Below are 17,378 nucleotides of genomic sequence, written 5' to 3' on the forward strand. Positions count from 1 at the left end.
TAACTGAAGCTGCTGACAATTAAGAACCATCAGATGAGTTGTGTAGTGAGCAAATACTGAATTTCAGGTACTAATTGAGTTACTGCATTCCAATCTTAGTTTTCTCTGGAAATTATTTAATTTCCAAAAGATGCAATAACTCAGCAATAATTGAAAAAATGTAACAAGCAGATCATAATATTAAAATAAGTGAAATTTAAAAATCACTGTAAGAGGGCAGGGAGAAGGAAGAAATCCCATTGCAGCTGTTCCTTCAGGTATATGAATGATGAAGTTGTGTATACCTGCCTGAAGTTCTGAGAAGTTCCAGTACAGAGACTGGCCCCTTCCAAATACTTCTTTTATTTCCTTGGGAGAGAATTTATGTCTATGAATAGATTTTTCTCAAAGTAATTTAATGTAGCAATTTCATTCTGTAACTCTTTAATGAACTTGGTATGACAATATTGCCATCTAAATTCCATCCAAGCCACTTAAATTCCATTAAAGTTTCTCACCTTTAAGAACTAAAATTTATAGTTGCAGTTATAGATGGAGTAATTTACTGATTGCATCACTGAATTCCATTAACTCCACTGCTCATGTACACGCTTTGCTTTTAATCCTTCATTTTCTGGTAAAGATGAAGCTGTAAGACAAGGATGCATTCCAAGGCAGTTTCCATGTACAAATAAATGTAGCTCCCTAGGCATTTCCATGGCACACATCACTGCAGGTGTGAACCTTACAAACATTAATGGATTTCATCTTCTAGCCATGCTATGATGTAGAATATATTATTTCCATTTTATGGATGAGGAACTAAGACACAAGAGAGATTTAGTGATTTAAGTCTTCTGGACAGTTTGTTATTGATCTGAGTGCTGAACTTAGTAAACTTAAAGGTAGGTAGCTTTAAAGACCTACATCCTCTTCCAGGATTTGGCTTGCTCTCTCCCACTGCAAAGAAAAATATAGTATTTAAACAGCATGACAGGTACAATATTAGGACTTCCAACAAAATAAAGAAAAAAATTGAGTTTTAAACTGTATTCACTTAAGACAGATATCAAGAGTACACAAGACATGAAGAAACCCCAAGTTCTGAACTAGGTCATGCCCAATCACGTCACAGAAAGCTGCAGAGCAATTTAATAGGCAACCTTCCAGTAGGAAACAGAGTGACCTATTTTCTACATGATTCTAAAGAGGTTCTGGTTTGTTTCTTTTTTTTTTTTTTTTTTTTTTGCAATTTGCAGTTGCTTCATCACGACTGCAGAGGTTAGACAGCTCAACAGTTCGCACATACTCATGCTGACAAGGCCTAGCAAAGAAGCCAGCACTGAATTGTTGTGAGTATTCGTAAGGGGCTACCATGAAAGCTCCTTTTAACTGTACAATGCACCAAATATTCCTTGGCATTATTCAAGCAAGAGACAGCATGGAGCAGAGGACCTAACTCAGACTCTCTAGGGTGGTCACTCGATCATGACAACAGCCTGAAGCTCAGTCCAGGAGATGCTGCGCTGTTCTATTCCCCATCTCAAACAGTAGGTTCATTCTGCTGAAAGAACTTTAGCAGATAACAGTTTTCAGACAACTCTGTTCAGGTTATAGCTCACACCAACCATAACATATTTTGTAGGCTCTCAAACTTAAAAGCTGGAACTGGAGAGACAGCAGGAGGCACAGGAAGTTAATTTACTACATGAGAACTTCAAGTAGTTCTACCAGGAGCTGGAGGGGGGGCGGGTGGGGGGGAGGGGGAAAGCTAGTAAAGCAGAAGAGATTTACTGGTTGTTTTGGTATTTTTTTTAATTAGAGATATGACTCAATTTAGAACATTAGGTATCTGCATAAACCTAGAACAAAACTTCCCTTACACAGGAAATTGTCCAAACTCATCCATTACAGAGATTCTTCCACTTCTCAAATAAATTCAGAATTCACCAGCAGCAAAGAAAGGAGTAACTTTGGATCTATCTAGTAATGCAGGTCATGTTGCATTTGTCACCACTTATCTTTTGAATATTGCTATGACTCTCACAAATTCACTCTTCCAGAGTTCTGCAGAAATACACTGTTTTCTGCTACATCACAAGTTTTGCAAAAAAAATAGTAATATTATGAGCACTTTCATCAATACAGCACCATTTCATGCTAATATTTTCTCAGTAAAACAGTTTTCTTCTTCATTTATTTACTCAGGGAATTGTAGGGAAGCTGGAAAGAATATTTAGATAGCACCAAAACCTCACTGGGTATTAAACATGCTTTGATAGCTGTTACATATTGTAGGCAAGATGTGCCAGGATCTGCAAGACAGTCCTTTTTTTTGGAATCCCAAGACTGGGAGAGGCTTAGGGCCATCAAGGCTTTACTGATTCTGAGCATGTTCAAAAAGTGCATAGAACAGCAAAAGTTACCAGTGGAAAATACAGATTGCTCAGGATCCTATGAACCACACGAACCTTACTTCACAGATCTTCAGAAGACTGCAAGAATATAAAATCTTCACCTAGTCAAAAAGGGAACTTTTCATGCCACCACTGAAAAACAACCACAGGAGATACTTATTTTTTCTAAAATAGATACATTTAGCAGCTGGTCCTACAATTATGATGGAGCATGTAAACGATACGAATCTTTTTATGTGTATGTATGTATAGATCAGAGCTTGGAGTTATGTCAGCAAAGTCAATGATGGTACTCACACGGGGGGGAGAAACTGATAGCAGAGATGCTTATCTTTTCTTCTGTGTGCTTCAGAATTGTAATGTTGAAAGCACTGAACTATAACCAAGAAATTAAGTTCAAATGCCAAGCAACTACTAGGTCAACAACAAGTCAGGCACACGAGCTGGTATTTTCCAACACATTTGAAGAGTGCAACAAGGGCACAAATTGAAAATTGGTATGTTAACAAAAATTAATTTAAGATTATCCAACACCTTTCTCTTATTAAATGCTTGTTTCCACCAAGTCAGAAGGCTCAGCCAGGACGCTTCTGTTGCCACAGGCTGGGACAATGCTAGTTTTGCTTTTACTCTAATTAAATGTCAAAGGGGATTTACCAAAATCTACAATGTATTTTATCAATGAAGGTTTCCAAAAAGGATTTGTAAAGACAGACTGAGAAGAGTAGTTCCACAAAGATGTAAATGATAGTCTGGAAACAGCTGGTCCACAGCAAAGAAGTCACCAGGGTAAAAAAGGTAAATGCTGTCAAGGTGCAGTGAACCAGGAGAATCACAGAGTACATCAACAAGGTCTATACACTTGAAATGTGTTTTCAGTTTTGTGCCAAACAGGCAAAGATCTCCAGATGCAGGAAATTAACCCCAGTGCTGAATCAAAGCAGTAAGAAAACAACTATAAAATGAGCATAAGCAGTAGTCTGTTTTGATCTAGGACAAAAAAATCTGTATACATTAGTAAAAGATTAAAATGCATTATTAATAGATTTATGTTGCAGATCTAAATGCATGTCTCCCTCAGGTACTGAAAACCCATGTTTTAGTAAAACAATAGCTTACTTAGTGCTATAATATTTTCTGGTGTCATTGCATCATAGACCAAACTAGAATCAAAGAATGTCACTAATTAACGTTTGTTTATTTTTTCCCTTAGATGTCATCTCTTTCTTCTACTTTACCTGAAGTGCACTACCACTACTTAGGAAAAAGAGCATAAAAACTCTCTGCAAGAACAGGGTAATAGGGAAGAAAATACATAAGATTTATCAGACAAACAGACATGATATTTCTTTCATGTATCGGTTAGTTTAAAATAAGAATTAAAAAATATCTAAATTGCTACAAAAATAAAAGAAAAACAAAACAACCTCCCCCTTTCCTCTCAGCATCTCTGTCATCAGAATTCTGGCAGTAGTGCACATCCAAAGCTTTTATCAAATGAAGCCACTCATTTTTACATTGTTCCATCAATTTTATTGTACAATACTAGACATTTACGTATTTACTGTGTATGTATTTCTTTTAAAATGTGTAAGTCTTATGTAAATGGATATAAATATGATTTTTTTAAAAAATAAAATCTATGGTACATGGGGTCTCAGTGCAAACATTTGATAACACAGTGTCAATAATACTGTTTGTATCTTTCCATTCCATCATTTTTACAGTTTTTTGGATTGTAACAGTCAAATTAATATGTTTAGCAGAGTTAGAAGCTTCAACATGTTCCTACTGAGAAAAACCTGTCAATATTTAAAGCCGAATACCTGCCTCTGATGATGTATAATAGAATGACATAACCTGGAACTAGAGCCAAAATGGAACTTTAAAGACAAAACGAAAATGTCAGATATCTGTAAAGAAGCTCCACGATGGCTCACCTCTTAAAAACAAACAAATGAACCCACAAGAACTGTTTACAAAAAAAAAAAAAAAAAAAAAAAAAAAAAAAGGCAATTTAATAAAAAATTATTTATACAAAAATAAATAACTTTCTTCTATGTTGCCTGCGGATCAAGAAGAATCTTGCTTTACCAAGAGCCACCTTTTCGTTCCAGGATCTTCAGACACCAGCCAACATTGGAAAATTGAATCTAATATTTGCATAGAATCAGATAATCAGATTCTGATTTTCAGATATATTCAATGAAAAAAATGAAAGAAGCCAAACCCCACCATTTCTTTATTATAACAGGGCATTAGACAGGGTCCTGTCTAACGTTACGCTTTTAGCCAAGATGGCCTTGCTGAGACTTCATGGAAGTCAGTTTTATCAGAGGAAATAACTGAAAGACAGAGTGATTAATATATAGTGTATAAAAGTTTAGAAGAGCAACTATTATCTGCTGTGGCTTTATTTGGTGGTGTTATTGTCGTTTATTCTTTGTTTAAATGGGAAGTTTCAAAGTAAGACCTACTTAATAGTCATTTGCCTATTTGCTATTTTTCTGCTGCTTGATCTTAGCTCAAGACCTGTCTTTTAGTTATTTCTTTTAGCAGTTTGATCTGCAATGTTTGCACGTACATTAACATTTGTTTTGTCTATTTTCATTTGGCAAACTTAAGTCAATCAGATGGTGAAAGATTTTTCTCCCCCAATGTCAATAAAAAACGAGTTCAGTGCTGTTTGTGTTTATAAGTCTATTCAGCTTTGTACGTAGTGGCATTAAAATAACTGCATGCCAGGCACTTCTAGCCGAAGCACAAGCACGTTTTCTCACCGACAGGGCTGGATTTACTGGCCAGAAGCTGCCACGAGAGGGAGCACTGAACTTGCTGATGGGCGCGATACGACGACTTGGATTAGCACACAACCGTAGAGACAGGGCTCTTCACCAACATCCTTACTGATGCTCCTTCTTTTCCTGCCTCAGCCTCCTTTTGGATTATTTTATTGCAGAATGTCACGAGGCAAAGCAAGGCAAACACCATTTTCAGTGGGCGCAGTATCGCTTGAATACACTTCCCCTCATATGCACCAGTTTTACAGAATTTCTTTTTCAGCCCCTGTTGCCACAGCTCGTGCTCAAATTCAGGGGCAAAGGGGAGTGATGTGTGTCAGGAGAAAGAATGAGCAAGATCTTACGACCAAAGGTGCAGGTATCCTGCCCTAGGAGTGCAGCATGCCCAGATGATTTCTTTCCCCAGTGGAAGAAATCAGAACAGAATAACTTACTTTGTTTATTTTTAAGGAGTATTACCATTACTTCAGTTTTGATCTAAGGCTCATACATAAACATCTCCTAGTATATCCCTGTTTCCCTCATACAAGCGGAAGCTCTACTCTCATCAGCTAGAAACTGTGGTTATACTAAATGTTGTTGAGTTGGCTCCAACCCTTTCAATACACTGGGAATAATTATTACATCCGCCTCTTCCAGCCAAATTTCAATAACTCCCTGACCATTCAAATCTACCCACATGCTTCTCTCTAAAATCAAAATTGAGAAAATTAGTGCTCTCCTATCACTTGTTAAGTGGGTTTGTTTTTTTCTTGATGGTGTAACCGGGTTGCTGGGCAGCACCAGAGTCATGCACAAGAATGACTGCTGCTCCCTTTCCCCAGCTGGGCACAAAGCTAAAGATGTAGACAAAGTATTATTGCAATCACAGTTCTTCTGGAAAACAAAAGCAATACCTCTGAAACAAATATTTTTCCAGACTGTCTTGTTGAAATAGGGTAACTTACTCTGTCTGGGTATTCTGAATGCTGATAAAGGAGACATTTGGCATTTCTGGAATCCTCTACAGTACCAGGGTGGTAGCAGAGTGAATACATCTGACACTCTGTCCCTTTCCTTTATCCCAGTCTTGAGCTCGGATTATTCTCACCGTAATAGAAAAAAAAATAATTAAAATGTTTTAAAAAACAATTTTCAATAAGCTCAGGCTTCCTCAGAAAGCAGAAATAGGTTATGAAACATAACTGTTTATTGTCAATATTAATATGAGCAAATTGCCCCTTACCATGTAATTATAGAATTGTGCTACAGCACACTCTACTGAAGACACACTGCCATAGTAAAATGTCTAGACTTAACTTCTACCTTAGCTTAGCCTAAATATGGAATCTCTCTTTTCTAGCAACATCATCTGAATTTGCACATTGCTTACTGTTTCTTCCTCTGGAAAGCATTGCTTAGTGTCAGTAACTTCTCTGCTTTAAAATTTTCCCATGAACTTATATTTTAAGAGGAATTTTACATTTACTGTTCAGTTAAAACCCTGCAGCTGAGAAATAAAGCATTTAGAGAGCCTATCCTCCATCTCCTAGTTTGTTGAGAATCCTCTAAGTACTTTGAAATGGCCTATACAGTCAGGAATGGACTGTCTGCTATTTGTATTTGCTACATGTATCTCAGCGAACCTGAAATGTCTAATTATGTCAGCAAAAGCACATTCTGATTATCTTTACCATACTAACCACAACAACAAAGTTACCATAACATGCAAAGGGTAAATGCCTGCCTTTATTTAAAATACATGTTTTGTATTTAATATTACTATGCACAATTTAAGATTTTCAGATAGGAAAGCAAGAAATTATCATTCTACAAAAAAGACACTTCAGAAAGTTATTGAGTAAAAAAATTGGAGTAATCTAATTTCACAGAATCACCAAGACTGGAAAAGACCTTTAAGATCATCAAGTCCAGCCTATGACCCAACACCACAACATTGGCTAGATCATGGCACTAAGTGCCACATCCAGCCTTTATAGCAAAAAGACACAGGAAAAAACAACAGTGGTTTCAAGAAAACTTATTTTTAAAAAATTAAATTTATAAAAAATTAAAAGATGTAAAGGCTCATAACTTACAAGTGAGGACAATTTGTGTCTGCAATTGTCTTCACATTAGAATTCCTATTTATTGCTGTCCTCAGTTCATGACTTACCTTCTGCAAGCTCTTTGAGCCAAACCTAAGTTTCTGGTCACATTATGCAATAATTAATTGTAATGTAGAAAAATTTAGTCCCAAATCATCACTAATTTTAAAAATGTGGTATTTCCTAATAGAAAGTCTCTTGTGTATTTCAGTATTGGACACATTTCTTCTCAACCTATTATCCTGTTTAATTTTTCTTTAGCACTTCTTCAATGTGTTTAAATACATCGGCATCTTCAATGGTAGGTGTTATCTGAAATGGAAGAATATAAAGACACATAATAGTAGATCCCTGTTGTTCAGAAGTATGACAGAATTTCTTTCAGAAAATCTTCTAAATCTAGCCTTTGAAAGCAATAAAGAAAAAGGTACCTGGAAAGCTCTAGAACATTAACATCTTTTTGGTAAGACACAGTAAAAATAAAATATAACACACTACCCGATGTCACAAGCCAGTTGCAGAATGGTTAGAAAATCAAAACGATGACATCATATCTTTGGATGTGCACATGTACCTAATTCATTAGGCATACATTCCAACTTACCTTATATGGTTTTCCACTGACAAGTGCAGAAAGAGCTGAACGTGGTATCTTGCCAGAGCGTGTTTTTGGTAGCTGTTTTACAAAGACTCCCTTCTGGAAAGCTGCTACTGGACCAATGTTAGTTCTAACTCGCTCAACAATCTCTTCCAAAATTTTGTCCTCTTCTGTCTTTATACCTAGTGAAGAAGTTCATATCCTTTAACCCTTCTGGAACTTCTGTAAGTCTTAATAACATCAGTGGCAGCAAGCTCTCACCTTCCCTCAGTACACACAGTGCAAATGGAACATGTCCTTTTAAAGGATCCTCCTGGCCCACAACGGCACAGTCTGCCACAGCTTGATGGAAGAGAACACACTGAGGGAGAGAAAACAGAACTAAACGGAACTAATAATAAATGAATATTTTAGTGAAAAAATTCCATAGGCGTGGGTATAAAACATAGACATTTCTTACATTTTGACAGCAAAAAGTATTTAGTACATCCCAGGATTCCAATTGCACATGTTGTAGATAAACGTGTGTCTACTTTCATACACGCTTACATGTAGTTTTTGAACAAACATAAGAAACAAAAAATATGGCAGCACAAGATACAACTATGGAACAAAGCAAAGATTCTTTCCTTTCAGCTTTGAGAGAATATCACATCTTGGTTTTGTTAGTAAGATCTTTGCTGAAACAAATAACGTTAGTCTAACATAAAGAATAACATGGAGTTAAGCGTGTGGAATAAGGACCAAAACCACAGCAGCCCTTCTGCTACAGGGCTGTAAAGATTCTCTCTGGTTCCTTCTATCTTTTTCATTCTTTGCTGCACAAAGGCATAATTTCAACCAAAGCCAAACACAGACCTCAGCTTGCAGCCAGCCTAGTTCAGCTTGCTCTTGGAAACATTAGGTCTCAGCCTCCTTAGACAACAAAGGGAATTAAACACACAATTATGCAAGTGATGGATAGCAGTACTAACATCTCAAACTTTTTTTAGGAAAAAAAGTGAGAGATTCTCTTTTCTTCAATGAGCCAGCTGAGGTTCTCACTTCCTGGAAGAAAGTCACCAAGATGTCTCAGTACAGACTGAGAATTGTGTCACTAAGTCTGGGACAAAGTTGGACTGAAGATACCAGCAGTTATGAATCCTCTTCCAAAGCAACTGGCTCTTTTCATGTAGCTATCAAGTGTCCTTTGGGGCGTCTTCCTGTCAACAGTGCTTTCAGCATATCCCCTGTACTCGACCACAAAGAGGACCTAACATGACCTTACACAAAGGCCCCACAGAGGTCACATAATGTGATGATGCATATTAATTTATTTGTGCATACAAAGAATATGTGTTTACCGACAGCAGATCTTCACACAGCATTTTGTCAGAATCAAAGGCAGTGAGATGGCTGAAAGGAAGACTAACTAAAAGAAGTTCTAAGAATAAAGGCTTCCTTTTTTTTTTTTTTTCTTTAAGTAGGCATTGGCTCCTCATACAAGGGCATGAACATGAGGAAGAAGACAGGAAAAGTATCAAGAAGATAGGAGGAAAAAAACCTGAAGGAAAGAAAAGCTGAATCACTGCTGTTCCAATTAACAACAGGGAGGCTTGTGTGACCTGGTTGTGAAACTGACGGTGGATGCAACAGTTCAAAGGGTTGCCCATAACCCATCCGAAATGCAGATTTCACCATCCTTAGGATCTGCAGTCAAACCAGGAAGAAGAAACTGTCTCTCTGTGCCATGGTCACTACAACACCCACCAAGCAGTTTTTAGCAAAATAAATCTGCACAAAGTGTTTCTTGCATACTTTGACAGAAGCTATGATAACTTCAAAAACTATGATTCCAGAAACATCCCATGCTAGAAAAAAGCAAATGGGAAATACTTAGCTTAATATTAGAAGCACGCTCTACCAAAGTACAAAAGCATGACCATTTATGCATACCTTCTGAAACTGTGGATTCTTCACAACAGTGAAATGGGATGTGCACAAGCCATATCCAGAACCACAAGGGCAATAGCCTGGAGTTAGTAGTGGCTGGACTCATCCCAGAACTAGAAGGGCAGAAGAGCCTGCTGCAGAAATGCTCAAGCTGAATATACACAAGTGCATTTGAAATCAAATGCAGTCTACTTTATCCAGAAGCCACTGTATCCAAACTGAGAAATCATACAGGAATGAATCTTACACAACTCCAAATCTCCATGGTATTTCAATGCATCACACACACCTATGAGCTTCGGTCACTTCTAGTTCAGAGCCTCACTAATGCATTGCATTTCTTGCTATAAATATCCATTCTTTCCTGTTCTGACTTCTTGACCCTGACCACAGCAACTCAATTGTCACAGGAAAAAAAAATATATAAAAAAGGAAAAAGAAGAAAATGCAGTGAATTACGGAAAAGATTACTAGAAAGGTCTACAACCACAGGAATTGTGCTTTTTACAGAAAAACTTAGGAAGAAGATCTGCAGTAATCTGACCACCAATACCACAATTATCTATCAGGCATCAACAGCACCACTACAGTGGAGATGTAAATGTTGCCAGACTGTTTCACAGTAGTTTGTGTCATTCCAGTCTGTTACTTGTTCATAAAAGTATTATGTTAAGCCAGAACATTGCAGTCACTGTAATACTTTTCCTCACTAATCTGTGTGCCTTTGGCTTTAGGACAGCTAATTCCAAATGACTGATAGTGTAAATACTAATTCAGAATTATCATACTTTGTAAGACAACTGAAAGGAAAAACAGAATCAGCACTAGATATTTTAAAAATTGCTTCAAAATAAGAAAATTCTAAAGAAAGTGAAACGGCATTCCTGCAATCACTGGGCACAAGGATGGACATCTCACGTGGCAGCAGACAGAAACCCCACCATCAGGAGATTTCTTATGTTAAATTCCTTGATTTCAAATCTGTTGCCTCAGATAGGCAAAATCTGGTTTGAGCTTCTTCAGAAAGAGTCATAGCAAGCACAGACACCACAGATGTACAGTCAAAAGAGATGGATGAATCAACACAAGCTGAAGTTACCATAATGGCAAAGATTCACTGATTGGCAAGGCAAACAGTAACATCTACTGTACTGCAGTGAAGATGGAGACCCAGTGATACTAACAGATACCTTAGACAAAGGAGCTAATTGTCTGTAACGTAATGAAGCTGAAATTCTTAGCCAAAGGGCTACAGAAAAATGTGTTAAGCTTACACTGCAGCTATGTAAATGAAGGTAATATACTTGCCCAACAAGGTGACTGTTGCTTAATTAGATGGTGATTAAATGAACCTCTAATTCTGTATTTACTGGTCTTACTGAAGAGCTAATTGTGGTCTTGTTAATGCTTTCCCATTTAACTAACAATTTGCTGTGCCTGCATCAACAAGACTCTTGGTTTTTAGCTTTGTTCAAAAGGTGAAGAGAACAGCTTCTAGAATTTCGTAGTGATTAAACATTTTTTGTTTCTAGGGGAGAGACCTAACTAGCAGGAAGGAAAACAGAGACACTATGCTCAAGACAATGGATACAAAGGTAATACAGGTGAGGAGGTGATTCAATTCACCATTTGTTACACTAACTTCCAATCAAACCTGAAGCGATGAAAGGGTGCTCAGCTCAGACCCTGAGCAGTAAGGGGTGGGGATGAGATCCTCTGCTGTGCTTTAGTAGAGAAACACAAAAAATTCTTTCAAAGGGAATGAGGCTTATGCTGGCTGAAAGCCACATTTATGGCTTCAGAGATCCAAGTCAGCACAGTGACTGGTTCAGCTCCCTGGCTGACTGATCCTCAAAGAAATTATCTAATTTGTTAACTTCTGTGCAATCAGAATTTCTTCTATTCTCTTTTACGTTTTCTAGCCTTTGAAAAAAAATAATCACTAGACTAATAGACATTATCAAGCAAAAAAATTGGCAGATTAGTTCGTAATTCAGTGAACAGTTAAATTCAGAGTTCTTAAAAGTCTCTTTTCCTTTGTACGTGACCAGCACACCTTTTCTATACTCCTTGAATAAGCAATGGATAAGTCATCAGGGAAATCAGTAACTGGCAATCAATCACTGTGGTTCCAGAGAGGTGAGCGAACAATGATATGAAATTCAGATACTATTATGAACTGCACTATTTTCAACGTTTTGAATTGCATGGGTATTACATTAATGACTTTCAATATAACAGCAGGTTTTTTTTAATAGAAATGTTCATTGTTCGTTTAGCACTGCTCTTACAATAAGAAACTAAATAAATATGTTATCAGAGCTTACAGGAATGCTTCCTATGCTACCATAGTGCCCCTTAACTCCACCTTCAACTAGCCAAACATGCCTGTTTTATCAATCCCATGGTAAAAACTACTTAGTAGAGATTTTGTGAGATATTAAGTTTCAGCTTTATTCATCTTTCACTCCTGTCTGGCAGTGCTCACCTCTTCAATTGCTCCTGCTGAAATCCTGTGTCCGGCAACGTTGATCACATCATCAGCTCGAGACAGGACATATAAATAGCCATCTTCATCCATATAACCTGCATCCATGGTATCATAATATCCCTAGACACAACACAACCAAAAATAAACTCAGAAATGGTACTAGGATCATCAATCCATTTCCAATGAAACGAACAAACAAAACTGATTGTTTCAAATATTTGGTGCCCAAGAGATTTAATTATCTAATATTCCTCACCATTCTTTTGTCATAATATACTGTGCAGCTCCCTTTCCCAAAAAGGTTTTGCAGCCTTTGTTAAGACACAACAAAAGACAATACATAAACCTGGATTTTTTTCTCTACCCTGATTCTTTGACCCCTGACAGCTTGGAGAAGATGTTGCCTGAATCTACACAGGAAAAATGGAATACAATACAATAACTGTTGTCAAATTACCCCTGAAGATATTCCTGTTTGCTGAATCCAAACATACATCATCATCATCATGCAAAGGCACACACACGCACAAAGAATTCACCTGATCAATTCACTCATTTACTTTTATTGAAAGGAAGCTTCCATTTTGGACAGTCACATAGGACCAATCTATCTATTTGTATAAGGAAAGGAGAAAGCCAGTCCTTGGATAGTTCATCTGAGAAGGAAAAAGACTATTTCAGAAAGGAGCCTCCAATTTATTTACACATAGTGGGCAAGTGTGTATTTTGAACTGATACCAAGTTAAAATTAGTAAATGTCAGCAGCAGTAGTGTATTTGAAGCTACTCTAGTCTAAGGTTGTGAGGCTTCTATCTTTTGTTAGATCAAATTACATAAACCAACTTTTATGTACAGAGGCCTGAGTTTGTTTCTTCTGTTTCACATCTTTAAAACAGATTGTGCCCAGAATCTTGAAGTATCTATGAAAAAAGTTGTACCTTGAAATGCTTTGAATTCTGCAACATATATATCAAGTATCTCCCACTAAAATAAGAAAATTTTATATATTATCCAGATTAAATATACAATCATTAAATTCTACAGGATTACGAAAAGTTTATAGAATTAATTTTGCCATTCTTACTGGAAATTTTTTGAAATATAACTTCTGGAATGTTTCCTGATTTTCCCAAAGTCCCGAGAATGCTCCAGGAGGCAAAGGCAACCTTAAATAAAAAAGAGCAGAGTGAAGTGCATAGCAACACAGAGATAATGAGTATAGCTTCCATGCTTTACATGCATACTTTAATAATACACTGGTAACAGATCAAAAAGACAAGATATTTGCTGTCATCACATGCATGTAGCTCTGAACTGTATCCAGACCATACCTTTTGTATAACATAAGCATCCCTGACATTCAGTAAAATAAGGTCTGGTCAAGTAAACACTACTACATTCTGTACTATAAATGTGTTATCAGCATTCAATTTTCAACATTTCCAAGGATTAAGTATCTGTCATTAAGTGTGTGCATATATATGCCATGATACAGACAACTTCATTATTATAGGTATCTCTTTCTCTAACACAGATACACACTCACACAGGTATACACATGAACTGAATTATCAGATGCATGGATCTTCAGTTTCTGTAAAAGATATAACTTAAATTACTCCAGCATTGAGAATTTGAATAAAAACACCTTTATTTTTATTTAAACTGTGCATAATATTCTTGTAATTATTAGAGTTCTTTGAAAGTATATTGATAAAAGTCACTTTTAGGACTTTCTAAAATAACTGGACTTATTTTTATTTTTTTAAGGTGTGAGGCTGAGAAATTTTGTATTGCTTTATTAGTTGAGATTTCAATGAATACTGTAGACCCATTCTTCAGTAAAGAATATGGGCAGGACAAAAAAATGAGAGATTTCACACACATCTCCGCAGAGATAAGAGAAGCTACAAAAGTCTCAGCTAACAAAGAAGTGGTTGGGTTTTCTTTCCTTCAAAGCTCTGATGGAGTTAAACACAGCTTACTTGACCTGCTTAAGAGATACATATTCAGACATATCAACACAAATTTTGTGAAGCTTAACCCTAGTAACAGAGAGAGAGAACATGCAAGCAAGAGTATACAGATAAAATCATCAAAGCCTCATACAGACCTTAGCAGCATATGCCTGCATTCCTAACCAGCAAATTTTTAGCCAGAGTTACATTTTCTACTCAAATAGTGCCCCTATGACATCAAAAGGCAAAATCTCCAGCAGTGAAACACCCCTCTGTAGCACAGCAACACTGATACCACTGCAAGTCTCCTATAATGTTCAGGTCACAAGAGCAGGTGCTACCAGCTCAGTGACATGCTGTCCTGATTTGAGCCAGGATGAAGCCAATTTTCCTTTTTACTGATTTTTTTTTTCTTCAGTGAGCTTTCTTTTAACTAGCAACATTCTGTTCTAGCTAGGCTGATAAGAAATTGGAAATGTTTTTCTAACTGCTGGGTCTTCAAGGTCGCACCTTCACTCTGCCAGCTCAGACACTATGGGGAGATCTGTGACCCCCCTGTAGGAGGCTGAATTAGACAGACAGCAAAATTGGCCAGAGATATTCCATTCCATATATCTATGTAAGCTCAGAGGAAGGTCAGAGATCACAGAAGACAACTTCCTTCCTGCTTCTTCTTCCCTTCTCTTCCATCTATGGCCAGCATCCGGGGAGGACTCCGTCCATCCATCACCGTCAACCCTTAGGCTCGAGCTCTCCTGACCCTCATCACTCTCTGCTTTCTCCAGCAGCAGCTCCCGGATTTCTCGGGACTGTTCCAGCTCAGGGGAGTGCTGTGGGAGTTGCTGGGGGTGAGGGGAGGCGAGAGGCTCTTGCACATACCTGAACATATCTGTATATAATTGTATATATTTTCTTATATCATTAGTGTTTAATTAAAGCTGTGTAGTTTAGTTTTCAATCCAGCCAATTCTCTCTCTTTTTCTCTCTCTCCTTCCCTACCTGGGTGGGAGGGGGAGGGGATCGACAGCGTTGTTGTCAGACCTGAGTCAAAGTGACACATGCACATTTCTAACATTACATTTACAAAAACCAATAATTATATATACACATTTACTTATTTTTTTTACCTAAATATGGTAAAAATAGTACAAGCTATATTGAAAAGGCCGTATTATCTAGTAATAATTCAAACACATGACTTTTTACAATTCCAGGTTCTTCCAGTTTGATTAGCATAGCAGAATATACTACTATAAACATTACTAATTTCTGTGAGCAGTCTGGCTCAACACATCCTATATATCACATTCCCTGAAAGTATGGTAAAGGTAAGGCCAGAAACACCAAAACACTTATCAGGTCGTTACCCAGGCTTCAGGAGGGCCCTTTTGCTTCTGCCCATCTGGAGGGAATTCACTGGCTTATTTTAAGACTTTCAAGCTTAGTAAGAAAAAAATAAAGTATTGATCCTGGTGTTTGTGTATGTATGAGCTTATAAAATGCTAATAGCATAGCAATTAATAACAGCCTCAGCTATTGCAAATTTTGCACTTTAAATGTATTTAACAGTCTGAAACATCCTTGTGTTGGGAGAAAAAGGAAAATTCTTTTTGACAAAGTCCTTAATAATTTCCCCACAGCTCTATTTAGTACTTTGCACTTAGTCATTAAATAGAAGAACCAATTTTATTGCTGAAATCAGAAAAACATTTTATCTTCTGTAACTGTAATTGTTTAGAAATCCAAACACAGAAATGTGCACCATATCATTAAAAATATAACCCCTGCTCCCATCTCGGGGCTTGAGGGCTTTTGTTTGTTTCTTTGTTCTTCTTGTGGTTCTTTTTTATAAAGCAAATTGTTTTATGATGATGATAAGTACATTCACAATACATATTTTGTAAGTCTATGGAAACTACACTGCTGAACTACTGGCTACCACAGGTATCTCTACAGCATAAATCATAGCACAATACAGACACAATCTGAAAATGTGTCTCCATGGCTTTCTGTAAAAGATTACTTGCAGTTAGGACTCCATTTCACCTACTAAGCAAAAACTGAATGCCATCTTCCTAGTGTCCATCTTTCAGGCAAAATAATTCCAGAGCAATGGACACCTACAATTCTCCTGAGACAGTAAAGTTCTTAGCATCATGACTGACCAGAATTTCTAGATGCTGTGCAAACACAAATAATTAATAAAATTAATAAAGATAGAATTCTGTTTGCCAGAGCATAAATTACATTTACTGGATTTTTGCCACAACATCAGATTAAAATGCCCAGAGCCAAAAATGTCTCCATCCCACTGTAGTCAATAAGAATGTTGCCATAAATTCCAAGGGGAGCAGAACGGGATTGTAATTATGTGAAAGGAGCCAGAAAAGAGTCAATCAGCCAGAAAATAACAGCCACTTGAAAGCAAACATCTCTCTTTTTCCTCAACACCTCCATAAAAATGGAACATTTTTAGATTTGGGGTTTGAATCTGTTCTTCCTGGGAAATATAACACACACCTACAGAACATCTATATATAAAACTTGTTGCCTCTTTGTTCAAACATTGAGTCAAGGCCTTTTGGGGTTATTGCTATTAACAAGATATGTTGAGCAAAAAATCCCAGCTGTGCATAAGTAAGCCTGATTGCCCCAGACATGATCCTGCTTCTGTTTCACAAGTGACAGGAGCTCAGATGATGAAGACAGATGGAGGTAGGTTCCTTCAATACAATATCCACAATACACAAATAAGCCATTTTGCTCGGTTTCTCTTTTGGAGGTATTTACTGTATTTCTCTAGCTACCTGTTAACTTCTCTCTCTCTTCCTGCACAACAAGCCACCAACCAGCCAGTGCTGAGCCTTTGGATCTGCTATCAGTTTAAAGATAAGCCCTCCTGTACACTATTCATAACTCTGGCAGCATCTTCTATCTCATCATTGCTTCTTTCTTCTGGAGAGGACAGTCACAAGCTTCAACAAACAAAAATTCAAGACAAGCTTACCAGCTTTTTCTAAAATATGGATGTGTTACCATCTATATAGCATCAGGCTAACTACAGTCAACTCATGCCATTTAACTAGCAAAGAATAAGCACTGTTTCAAACCCAAG

General features: G+C 37.1%; 2 protein-coding genes across 4 annotated transcripts in view; one reads left to right on the top strand and one right to left on the bottom strand.

The window, feature by feature from the left end:
• Window positions 1–1,297, top strand: part of PPFIA2 (PTPRF interacting protein alpha 2) — a 305,971-nt gene extending 304,674 nt beyond the window's left edge. The window contains exon 32 of the mRNA XM_051609070.1: window positions 1,239–1,297. Within this exon, the coding sequence (XP_051465030.1) occupies window positions 1,239–1,297 (59 nt within the window). The remainder of the gene's footprint in view (window positions 1–1,238) is intronic.
• A 5,606-nt stretch (window positions 1,298–6,903) lies between these two features.
• Window positions 6,904–17,378, bottom strand: part of ACSS3 (acyl-CoA synthetase short chain family member 3) — an 84,899-nt gene continuing 74,424 nt past the window's right edge. For all 3 annotated transcript variants that reach the window (XM_051609066.1, XM_051609067.1, XM_051609068.1), the window contains 5 exons: window positions 13,390–13,471; window positions 12,303–12,425; window positions 8,144–8,243; window positions 7,889–8,064; window positions 6,904–7,596 (listed from right to left, as the gene is read on the bottom strand). In XM_051609066.1, coding sequence (XP_051465026.1) covers window positions 7,531–7,596; window positions 7,889–8,064; window positions 8,144–8,243; window positions 12,303–12,425; window positions 13,390–13,471 — 547 coding nt within the window. In that variant the 3' untranslated portion in view covers window positions 6,904–7,530. The remainder of the gene's footprint in view (window positions 7,597–7,888; window positions 8,065–8,143; window positions 8,244–12,302; window positions 12,426–13,389; window positions 13,472–17,378) is intronic.

This window comes from Apus apus, chromosome 1, assembly GCF_020740795.1.
Source record: "Apus apus isolate bApuApu2 chromosome 1, bApuApu2.pri.cur, whole genome shotgun sequence".
NCBI lineage: Eukaryota > Metazoa > Chordata > Aves > Apodiformes > Apodidae > Apus > Apus apus.